The 11945-nt window shown below is 55.8% G+C and overlaps 1 protein-coding gene across 1 annotated transcript; it reads left to right on the top strand.

Moving 5' to 3' along the window:
* Nucleotides 1–566: 566 nt before the first annotated feature.
* Nucleotides 567–11618, top strand: ARX (aristaless related homeobox). Its single transcript, XM_061179091.1, has 5 exons — nucleotides 567–762; nucleotides 2470–3358; nucleotides 5955–6000; nucleotides 8828–9156; nucleotides 11378–11618. Exons 1-5 carry the CDS (start codon nucleotides 567–569, stop codon nucleotides 11616–11618), a joined length of 1701 nt encoding a protein of 566 aa, XP_061035074.1.
* The last annotated feature ends 327 nt before the right edge of the window (nucleotides 11619–11945 follow it).

The raw sequence follows: 11945 nt of genomic DNA, 5'->3' as shown, positions 1-11945 counted from the left end.
GGTCCTCGGGTTGGTGGAAGGGGCGCACGTCGCCCGAGTGGCACCCACAGGCCTGACATCCGAATAAGCTAGAGCTTCGGGCTAGCCCTAAAGGGTTAAAGGAGGAGCTCCAGGAAAGTTGTTAGTTAGAAAGTTGCTAGTTAAAAACAAAAAATAAAAATAAAATTGGCTCGGGTGCGTGCCTGCTGTCCCCCCTCCACCGCCGGCCTTCCCGGAATCCAGTCCGGGTTTTGCGCGGAGCCCACAGCCCGGCGCAGGCCTCTGGCGAGAGCCAATCAGAGGGCGCCTCTCAGCACGTGGAGGAGAGAGACTCCAGAGCTCCGCGCCCGCAGCTCACTACACTTGTTACAGCTTGTCCTGAGCGCGGAGAGGGCGAGCTCCGGCCACGGGCAGGGCGGGAGCCAGCAGCCAGCGACCGAGCGAGGCAGAGAGGCACAGAGATCGCAACAGTATCCATTATAACCAGCCATCTAACCCCACCCCCCCAACACACACCCATCCATCCCACCCGCCCCGATAGGCAGCCAGCGGCCCGCTTCTCTGCTCCCTGGGAAAAAACCCCAGCCATGAGCAATCAGTACCAGGAGGAGGGCTGCTCCGAGAGGCCCGAGTGCAAAAGTAAATCTCCAACTTTGCTCTCCTCTTACTGCATCGACAGCATCCTGGGCCGGAGGAGCCCGTGCAAAATGCGGCTGCTGGGAGCCGCGCAGAGCTTGCCTGCCCCGCTGGCCAGCCGCACCGACCAGGAAAAGGCCGTTCAAGGTAAGGCTGTGCTTGCCGGGCACCTGAAAAGGGTGCTGGGCACTGGTTTGGATGTGTGATGTTCCGGGGCCAGGGGCCTGCGGTTGTCCAACTGGAGACGGAGGAAAGAGAGGGAACAACTCTGAGGCCTGGTGCCTCAAAGAGCGGTAAACATCTCGCCAGGGGATGTCTCTCCCTCCCCCTCTGCTTCCAGAGAAAGCAGAGACCGAGCTTCGCTTCAGGGGCCCTTAGGTTCTCGGTATCCGTCCTTAGGTCGTTCAAATGCCCCCTTTGGTGGCCTTGGGGGTGCTCTGAAGAGGGGCAACAGGCCAGAAACAGCAGGTGCCGGGTGGACTCTTGTAACAGCAACTTAGTGAAGACAAGAACCCCAAAAGCTGTGAATGGGGACTCCAGGCCGAGTGAGCCTTGGCCTTTCCTCTTTGGAAGATTCCTTTATATGTGGTGGTGTGCTTTATTCTTCTTTTTAAAATTGTAGATTACTTGTGACCTTTTAAACCCAAGCTTTGCAGAAAACATCTCCCTGGGATTCCCCAAATGCTCCTTATTGTATTTGAAGTGTATGAAATGTACAGCTTCTGGGTGTTGTTTTTTTCTCTGCTATGTTATTTTTTTAAAACAGTTGAGATGTTTAAAAGCTCTTATTTTTTTCTAAAATTAAAAATTTCAGAACAACTGTCGTTTTGCCCCGAACCTGTTACACTCAAGTTTCGCCTTGAGCTGGCTTGCAGAGGTGTCGCAGGGAAAGAATTGTTGATTTCTTTTAAAATCCGTAAACCAGCGGTCCAGCCGCAGCGCCACTTGGAAGACGGGAGCGGACAGCGGAGAAGGGGGCGTTTAAAATAAAACTGACTTTTTCCTTTTCTTTTTTTAGCCTGCAGTGGCACCTGTGCCAGGCGCTTCCTCAAGGGGAAGGAGCGGCCTGTGCCTATTGCACCCCCTTCGTCCCCCACCCAGGCCTTTCTGAATCCATTTTCTCCAGGACGATTTTTCTGTGCTCGGAGCCGCCAGCCCCTCCCGCTGGGGTCTGTGGGGCAAGGCCGCACTCAGGGCCACGGGCCGCTCCCCCTTCCCCCGCAGGGGTCGCCCGCCGGGCAGCGGCCCCTCTCGCCAGCCCCGGCCGCGTGGCAGAGCCGAGGGCAGAGGTCGTGCGCAAAGTTTTCAGGGTGGTGGTGATTTTTTTTTTAAGTTGCTGAATGTTTTAAGATTGCCCCCTGCCCCGAAATGGGAAGGAAAAAAGTGAGAGAGAGGGCAAGGGGAAAGAAAAAGAAAGGAATAAAGGAGGGAAGGAAGAAGGGGGGGGCGCACAAAAAAAGGAAGGAGAGGGGAAAGAATGATGAGGAGAAGGGATGAGAGAAAGAAAAGGAGAATTTAAAATGAAAGGAAGGGCGAGAAGAGAGAGAAAGACGTAAAGGAAGGAAGGAAGAAAATAAAAGGAAGAATGGGAGAGGGAAAGGAAAGGAGGGACGGAGGAGGAGAGAAGGAAAAAAGAAGGAAACAAGAGAAAGGGAAAGAGAGAGAAAAATGTAAAGAAAAAGAAACAGCAAGAAAACTGGGGAAGGAGGAGAAGGGCTCGGAGTCTGATGGCGCGGGGGGGCCGCTCGCGCCGGGGCCTAGGCGCGGAGGGAGCGGCGGCGGGCCGGCCCGGGCGGCGACTCTGGCGGGGGCGCCCGGCCGGCCGGCGCGCTGACCGCTCTCCCTTGCCCGCAGGCTCCCCCAAGGGCAGCAGCGCCCCGTTCGAGGCCGAGCTGCACCTGCCGCCCAAGCTGCGGCGCCTGTACGGCCCGGGCGGGGGCCGCCTCCTCCAGGGCGCCGCGGCGGCGGCGGCGGCAGCGGCGGCGGCGGCGGCGGCGGCGGCCACGGCCACGGCCACGGCCGGTCCGCGGGGGGAGGCCCTTCCGCCGCCGCCGCCGACCGCGCGGCCCGGGGAGCGGCCGGACGGCGCGGGGGCCGCCGTGGCCGCCGCGGCCGCGGCCGCCGCAGCCTGGGACACGCTCAAGATCAGCCAGGCGCCGCAGGTGAGCATCAGCCGCAGCAAGTCGTACCGCGAAAACGGGGCGCCCTTCGTGCCGCCACCGCCCGCGCTGGACGAGCTGGGCGGCCCGGGGGGCGCCGCGCACCCGGACGAGCGCCTCGGCGCGGCCGGTGGCCCCGGTGGCGCCCCGGCGGCGAGTAGCGGCACGGGCGCCGAGGACGAGGAGGAGGAGCTGCTGGAGGATGAAGAGGACGAGGACGAGGAAGAGGAGCTGCTGGAAGACGACGAGGAGGAGCTGCTGGAGGACGACGCCCGCGCGCTGATCAAGGAACCGCGGCGCTGCGCCGTGGCCGCCACCGGAGCGGTGGCCACCGCCGCTGCCGCCGCCGCCGCCGTGGCCGCTGAGGGCGGGGAGCTGTCGCCCAAGGAGGAGCTGCTGCTGCACCCAGAGGACGCTGAGGGCAAGGACGGCGAGGATAGCGTGTGCCTGTCTGCGGGCAGCGACTCAGAGGAGGGGCTGCTGAAGCGCAAACAGCGGCGCTACCGCACCACGTTCACCAGTTACCAGCTGGAGGAACTGGAGCGGGCCTTCCAGAAGACGCACTACCCAGACGTCTTCACCAGGTACGCGCGAGGGGTGGTCGCAGCGGCAGCGGCTGGAGGGAGCGAGTGGGTCCGGGAAAGGGAAGGTGGGCGGGCAGGGGCCCCGGGCTGGGGCAGGGACTCCGCTCCTGGACTCTACCCAGGCGCGCCCTCCCAATGCACCCACCCCGTTGACCAAAAACTACTCTCCCCCTCCCCCCTACTCCGGGCCTTAAGTTTAGACTGGGATGTTTTTTGTTTTTATTCCTTCCCAAGGTCTCTCCAGTTTAATTTTTTCAAATTACGAGTTTTCGTTAGAGAGAGAAAAAGAAACGGCCTTTCCAAAGGCCGCCCGAACACGCCACCTTGGAGACGTGCGCACCCTTGCGCACACACTCAGGGCCCCGGGCGCTACGGTCCGGAGTCCGGGCCAGGTCCCAGGCGAGACGCAGGAAGCGCTGCCGGCCCTCGCCGCCAGAGCTAAACAGGGGCTATTTTTGGCCGCTGTGTGGTGCGCTCGCCATCCCTGCCTGATGCCCCGGGCGCCTGCTGGGTATCAGTTAACGCAGTTCGCAGTGAAGCTGCCCGTGCCTGCGGAGAGAAGGCCGTTAAAAAGATCCGAGTTCTGTCATTTGAGGACTCCTGAAATAACCGAAGGAAGTCAAAACGGGGCAGTGTTTGGTATCTGTACAACTGTGGAGGCACCGGCCAGAATCTTCCTTTCTCATCGCTGCCCTCTCTCCCTCCACACACATTAAACCCAGTGTTGGTTTAATGTACGCGGGTTCACAGGGGCGGGCATTGATTGCTGGAAGCCTGGCAGGCAGTAGACGGAACAGCTGGGGGAATTTTTCTCTTTGGACGGCTGTCCAATCCGGTTTTCCTCCTGGTTACGCTCCACTTCCCACTCGCCCGGGTTTTTTTGGGGGGAAAGATGTACCTGTGAGATGACTGGGCCTCTGAGGGCCAGCTTATTCATCCTACCTGGGGCGCCGGCCTGGCTCGGGGCCTTCCTCTCCCACCCCAAGGCTTAGGTCTGGCTCGGCGAGGAACCAGGGTTAGGGCAAACTTTCCCCAGCGCGGAGGGAGAAAGAGATGGGTGTTTGCCCAGCGTTGGGCTTGTCAAGCTCGAGCAGCACCTTCGTATGAGGCGTGTGCGGCTTTTCAACGTGCATTTTAGTAGCAGCGGAAAGCTGTCCGGCCCTTTGAACCGGAGGAGAAATCGCTCAGCGTTCAGGAGGCCCGAGCCAACTCTCAAGTGTAGTTGGTCTAGCCATTAATTGCCAAACTGTCTCCTAACCAGAAACGGAAAAGAGTAGATTTGATGCGGGGCAAAGGCACTGAACTTGATCATCCCCTGAGCTAAACTTGGTCCTCCCCTGTGTCATCCAGTCCCTTCGTTACCTTTAGAAAAGAAAATAAATTTTAAAACAATTGTGTCTATCAAATAGCTAACCGGCCGACCTGCTTTTCTGCATTTATCACACGTGTAATTCAAAAGAAGAAGATGATGTGGTGTCGCTTGGCACCCAGGTCTGCCCTTTTTTAGCTTCTCCAGGGGAACCAAAGTACATGAAGAGGGGCAGCTCCTTTTCGCCACCCCATGCTCACCTCTTTCCGACCCAGGGGGTTAGTTAGAGCCCCTTGGCTCCCGCCCGGATCCAGCCGGGAGTGTGGTTTTGGGCTTTTAGATTTGCTGATGCTCACTGTAGCAGAAGGCAGAGGGAGGCTCTCCAGTGAACCGGTTTTCTCCCAGTCCTGAAGTTTGAGGTGTGGGCCAGGGGCACTGCCAGCAGTGCAGACCCAGGTCCGAGGCTGGGGCGGCCCCCGCTCTTTCACATTAGCGAGCGGAGGGCCAATTATTCTCTGCGCGCTCATATTTTCGGTAAACAGGTCGTAAGCCATTTTATAGCATCTTAATGGTTTCCTATTTGCCTTAATTGTCGCAGTAATAACTGCAATGACGGGGTAGGGTTTCAGTTAAATTGACTTCCCCTGAGATGGGCAGGGTTTGTAGTGGGCACTGGAGTCAGGAGGTGCGCAGAATTTTGTTTAATCGAAAAATTACCCCACTGAACTCTTAACAAGCTTAACATATCTCCAGAGGGTAATGGGGAGTATGACCTAAAGGGGTGAGGGAGGGAGGATGGCGGCGGAGAGAGAGAGATGGAAGGAAAGGCAGAGAGCTGGAGAGAGAGAGAGAGAGGAGAGGGGAGAGAACATTTTTTAAAGAAGGCAGAAAGAAACCAAGAGGGCGAAAGAAATGTTTTTAGTTGGGTGCTGAGTTCTCCCATTTACTATTAGGACAAAAGAGGCTATAATCACTGTGTGTGTGTGTGTCTTGTCTAACTCTGGCTTAGAAGTGAGAGAGAATCCGAGACTTAGAGACTCAAGAAGTCACCCCTGTCACTCTTGAATATAATATGATACAATATAATAGATAACATCCTATATCTGGGAGTGTGTTGTGTTTTTACGTTTTCAGTCAAATAGAAGGCACTCCAACGTTGAAGGGATGGTGATCCCCAGGTGTGTGGGGTGAGACCCTAATGGAGGAGGCTGCCAGCGAGGGAAAGGGGGCTGACGGGGGTTGCTGGAGCCTGCAGTGACCTCCTGCCTGTGTGTTGCTTTCTTATAGGGAGGAACTGGCCATGAGGCTGGACTTGACTGAGGCCCGGGTCCAGGTGAGCTGCACTGCAGAGAGGGAGGTAGGGAGGGGCAGTTGGCTGGGGGGAGAGTGGAAGAGAGATGGGTTGATGGATTGGAGGGTTGTTGAGAGGCCCCCTTCATAAAATGAAGAGAAGCAGAATCAGAAAGATAAACCCAAACACTCACACACAAAACTATATTAAAATATGAAGACCTGGGAGGTTGAAGGGGAAGATTTTGGGGTTTGGGAGCCTTGTGGAAGGAGTCCAGGATCAGAAGAGGGGTTTCAGGGTCCCTGAGACTGTAGTTCAGAAGCCCCCTGGTCCACAGCCCCTGTAGGAAACAATCTGCGAACTGACTTCTCCTGATTGAAATAATGGGATGGAGCATGGATTTGGTTGTTAGACAAATCCGCTCAGCTCCAAGCAGGTATTTGGCTGCGATTAAGTCTCCAATCGGGCTTCATAAAAGCCCACTTAGTGCTAGAACAAACAGGGCCATTTGAAGGCAAAATGCTGTTTGATTTCCCCTCTGCCCGCACAAGGAGCTGGCTAATGCTATTTGATTTCCCATTTTTTATAGCAATGAGCCCACATTGATCTAATAGGGAGTGAGTGCAATGCTATTAAAGGTGTTTGCAGCCCCATACCAGAGTGCATTTCCGAACCCAGGCCTCATAACCAAAGAGACGATCAACACTGGGCAGCCCCGACGGCCAACAGAAAACAGATGTCCCTGGGTTAGGAGCTGAGTGAATCACTTTACAGTCAAAATCAGGTGCTGATAAAGCACAATAAATTCCATATGGCTCATTTAATACACAACAGCTTCTTGCATTAGAGGGCTAATGATGAGGCCTGTCCCCTCCTTTCTGTTGACACATTTCTCCATTGTCAAACAGAGATGTGACAGCAACTCTGCATTTTCAGCTCAGGGGAACGAGTCGTGGGAAAGTTAAATAACTTTTAAAAAGAAAGAGAGCGCCCCCCTCCCCTTCTCCTCTCTCCCTATTCACTGGAGAAGATGTAATTAAGTGAATATGAATTATTAGAGTCCTTTCGTTTACCTTTGGGGGGCCTCAGAGGTATTAATTCAATAATGAGGAATTGCAGGGGGACATCTTGATAATTGCAGTTGAGCCGGGAGAGCTGATCCGTCTGTAGAAGGTTTCCACGTTCTTTGAGGGCATTCTGCCTCCACTGTTTCCCCCTCACCCCTTACTCCTTTCACTGCCATCGAGGAGGGGTGGATATTGTCTAGACAGATTTGGATACACAAAAGCTGCCCACCCAGCCTGGTCCCATCTAGTCTTTCTTTTTCAAGTCTCTGAATTTCCACACTGGAGTGTTTCTGTGATTCTCAAATAGATTATTTGAGGGCTGTGAAATGTTATGGATGGGCCCCCTTTTGGCAGAATTTTAAGTAATCAACCGACTTGGATTCTTGATTTTTCTTGCTCTAGGTGGCTGTCTAGAAGTCAAACCAAGCCTAGATACTAGTGCTAGTAATGACAACCCCCATTGTGTATATTTGAAAGGCACAGATGTCTTAAAAATTTTTAAAACATATTCCTCTGGGATCATTTACATTATATTTTAATATAACTCTGTATAGCCCTGGAGTTCATTCTTAATTTTTAGACTTGTGTGCAGGCATAAACCCAGCCCTAAAAATATTAATGCCTTCAGGGGAGAAGGAGCATATCTTCTCAGCTGTGGGTGTGATGAGCAGGTCACATAAAAATAATTTCATGCTCCTAGGAGTTATTTTTAGACTATGGTAGCTGCCATATTTCAGGTAAAGGTCTCTACTAAAACTGCTTTCTATTAACAATTAGCAAGATACCTTGTGCTGAAAACCTCCCCCAAGCCTAGAACTATCTTATTTAAATAACCTATTTAAACCACATCCCCAGAAGAAATAAAGGACCCGTTAGCTAGCTCTGAAGATGTGCACAGTCTACAGGTATCCTACACTCTGGTTTCTGTGTCCAGGTATTGCTGAATACCTGGTCCCCGCAGTCAGTGCCTTACTCGGCAGAACCCGGCCCTGCATAGAGCCCCTGAAGATAGCAGGCTGTGTACCCCACACTTCATTTCAGGGAGAACTGGGCCCCTAAACTGTATGCCTGTTTGCTTATTACCATGGGTATTTCTTCCCTCGCTCCCAGTTCTCCCCAAGCCCAAGAACCCAGTGTAGTGTTCATAGGCGTTCAATAAATATTTCTGGAAAGATCAAATGAACCGCCTCCCCGATTCCCTTTTCAATGCGGAGCAAGAATTTTGCCACCTCTTGGGTAAACCTGAAATAGGCGAAAATAGCTGATTTGAGGCAGAAAGCTGATAAGCATTCTTCTCTTGGTGGCTGCCTGGTCCCAAGAGTCACCACTGAATGCCAACTTCTGCATGCCTTATTTTGCTCACTCCTCATCACAGCCTTATGAGTAAACTTTTATTACCCCCATTTTACAGATTAGAAAACTGAGGTTCAGAGAGGTTTAAGTGACCTGTTTAAAGACACACAGCAAGCAAAAGGCAGCGCAGACATTTAAACCTTGGTTTCCTCACTTCTGAACACACGAAACTACTTTCCTTAAAAATTGTGAAGGAACTAGGCTGGTTGAAATATCCACTGGAAAGGGTTCACTTGCCCAGTGTTTCCTGCTGGCTTTAAGTTGGGCCCTCTTTCACTGCCCCTTTGGCCCCAGACGTGTCCTTGAACAACCTGAGGCCAGAGACGGGTGAGGTGGGCGCGGGCCGCAGGGGAAAAGAGGCAGGGCCCGCGGCGCGCGGGGAAGAGGCGGGGGCGGGGTGGGGGGGTGGGCCGGAGCCGCGCCGACCCCGGCCTCTTTCCGCTTTGCAGGTCTGGTTCCAGAACCGTCGGGCGAAGTGGCGCAAGCGGGAGAAGGCGGGCGCACAGACCCATCCTCCGGGTCTGCCCTTCCCCGGGCCGCTCTCCGCTACCCACCCTCTCAGCCCCTACCTGGACGCCAGCCCCTTCCCCCCGCACCACCCCGCGCTCGACTCAGCCTGGACCGCCGCTGCCGCCGCCGCTGCCGCCGCCTTCCCGAGCCTTCCTCCGCCTCCGGGCTCGGCCAGCCTGCCGCCCAGCGGGGCGCCGCTGGGCCTGAGCACTTTCCTCGGAGCCGCCGTGTTCCGGCACCCGGCCTTTATCAGCCCTGCGTTCGGCAGGTAATACGCGGCTTCGGGGAGTCTGTCTCTCTCATACACGCACAGAGGCCTGGGTCCAGGGAGGAGGCTGGAGACAGGTAGGGACTACACACATCTTTTCTCTTTGGCTTAACCTCAGAGACTTAGCCAAAGAAAATAATCTCTAATTTTGCCTTAAACAATGTGGATCTTGAAGGGAATGACTTGGGACTGAGCGGCAAAGGGAAAGGCAGTGGCGATAACAGCAACCGTGGAAATTGGGAGTGTTCAATGAAAGCTGCACCAGTACAATTTGAAGGCAGCAACAGCCCAGGCCATAGGTGGTATGTGTGTAAACGGGTACAGGTGTAGGCCACAGAGCCAGGATGACTTTTCAAGTTTTGCAAAAATCCTTCCTCATGCCCCAAAGCCTGGCAACCAGAGGAACACAGCCCTGGCCCCCACAGGAGCCCTGGAGCCACGGGCCCTCTGGGTGCAAAGGATTCTTTCTTCTTCCCCAGACTCTATCTTCCTTGTCATTCAAGTGACCCTCTGCCAACCATACCCCCGACCCCCATATATACAATCCCAGAACCCCCCAAAGCGGCACAAGACAACGAAAGAAAAGAAACAGTTCATCATATATTATAACTCCCTTTCTTTAAATGAACATCGAATGATGAAATTAAAAGTCTGTATAATCACACAGACAAAGAAACAAAGGAGAGGTGTATTAAGTTGGAAAGTGCAGTGAAAATAAAACTGAATGCAGCTTCAATGATCTCTCTTTGGGAGAACAAAGAAATAATAGATTCATCCAACTGCACAGCCACTTAACAAAAAAATTATCTTGGAGAAAATTTTCAAAAAAGACTCAGTAAAATTAGTTTCTTGTAACAAACCAATAAAGTAAACAGAAAGTGCACTGAAGTGTAGTTAGTGACTCAGTTTACCTAGTGGGACCAGGGCATGTTACGCCCCCTCCAGGCCACACTTTATTTCTTTCTGGAAAAAATTGTTAAAGTCCTCTGTCCCTCGCTCTCCACCCTCTCCTTTACCCTTCTCACAACAAATGACTTGTAAAAGCTGGCAAACCATGGCTGGAGTACCGGCTGCCAGATTTGGAGAGGCTGGAAGAGGAGTGCGGTGCGGGTGGTACGGGAGGTGGAGGGTGGGCTTGGGAGAAGCAGGAGGCGCTCCTCGAGCCCAGGTGGGCTCATTTCTAATCGTGGAAACCCTGAGTTGGCCTTGCGGGGGCCCGGAGCCAAAGCCCTGGGGGGAAGCGGTGGGGGTAGGGGTGGTGGCATTGAGCGTCAGGGGCGGCTCGGGCCTCAGCTGCAGGTCAGCGGTGCAGTGCGAAGAAAGTGGAGGCGCCGTGCGGGGCAATCCCGGCGCCTCCCGGAGGCGGTGGCGCGGATTGGAGTCCCAGGCTTGGGCTTCGCCGTGCGCCGTGCGCCGTGCGCCGCGCGCGGGGGTCGCGGGTCGGGGCTCTCTGGGACTAAAGGCTGCAGGGGCGCAGGGAAGGCGGTGGGGGAGAGGTGTCGCCGCTCCGGGACGCGGGGCCGCTGGCGGGTTAGAGCCGCCTGGCGAGCGGAAACCTACAGGCGGGCGCCCCCACCCCCACCTCGCGGTCGTCGGCCGGGCACTGGCAGCTCAGCCCGGCGCGGGAGGGCGGCCTCAGCGGAGGGAAGGCCGGCAAACAAGACCGGTTTTTTCAAGGTAAAAGGAGCCCCGGGCCGAGAAGGCGCCCTATATAGAAGAGTACAAAGTGGAGCACAGGTCTTGATCAGTTTTGATCCCACGTTCTCCTTCCTTTCTCCCTTTTTTTCCCTTCTCCTTTTCTCTCTTCTTTCTCTTTGTCTTTCTTCTTCTCTCTCCTGGCAAATAGTATTACAGGCAATTGGAGCTCCTGGTCTAAGAATACACCCCCCTTCTTAAGCGAAAGCACAGAATCCGCGCAGTTGGGCCATGTTTGACACTCGGGGCTTGCCTCCGCCGCGGCTCTGTCCCCTCGGTCTTTTTCCCCCTCTGTTGGTTCCCTGCTCTAGTAAACCTTCTCAGAGCACCCCAGCCTCCCGACCGCGGGTCCAGCTACTCCCCAGCCCGCGGCCCACCCGGGCCTGCGACTCCCCGCCCCAGCGGCGGCGCCCCTCTGCGCCCTTCTGTGCCCTCTGCTCCCCCGGGGAGAGGCGGCGGGAAAGGCTGCCCGAGGCGCTGCGCGCAGCTCCCGGGGCCGTGACCGCGCTGTTTGCTCTGCCTGCAGGCTCTTTTCCACCATGGCCCCCCTGACCAGCGCGTCGACTGCGGCCGCGCTGCTGAGACAGCCCACGCCGGCCGTGGAGGGCGCGGTGGCGTCGGGCGCGCTGGCTGACCCGGCCACGGCGGCCGCAGACAGACGCGCCTCTAGCATAGCCGCGCTGAGGCTCAAGGCCAAGGAGCACGCCGCGCAGCTCACGCAGCTCAACATCCTGCCGGGCACCAGCACGGGCAAGGAGGTGTGCTAAAGGCTGCCCTCCACCCTCGCGCCCCAGGCGCGATCCGGAAAGGTCACCTCACTCAGCACCACTTAAGACCAAATGGAAACAGAGGACCAGCACACTCCCGAGACGGCACTGAGAGAGCGCAGCCGCCTTCGCAGCAGCCTGGACGCGGGCAAAGGCAGCCCTCGGCGCTCCCGGACGTGGCACCTCCTCGGCTGGCTGTCCACCCGCCCTTGCCCCTGCCCCTGCCCCTGCCCCTGCCCCTGCCTCTGCCCCTGCGCCTGCTTCTGCCAACCTCGCTCCAACTCGAACGTCCACTCTCTCCCGTTCTTTTACTGAAAATATCTGGGA

Source organism: Eubalaena glacialis, chromosome X (genome assembly GCF_028564815.1).
Source record: "Eubalaena glacialis isolate mEubGla1 chromosome X, mEubGla1.1.hap2.+ XY, whole genome shotgun sequence".
Taxonomy (NCBI): Eukaryota; Metazoa; Chordata; class Mammalia; order Artiodactyla; family Balaenidae; genus Eubalaena; species Eubalaena glacialis.
Note: the sequence above shows the minus strand (reverse complement) of the source record. Positions and strands in the feature narration are given on the sequence as shown.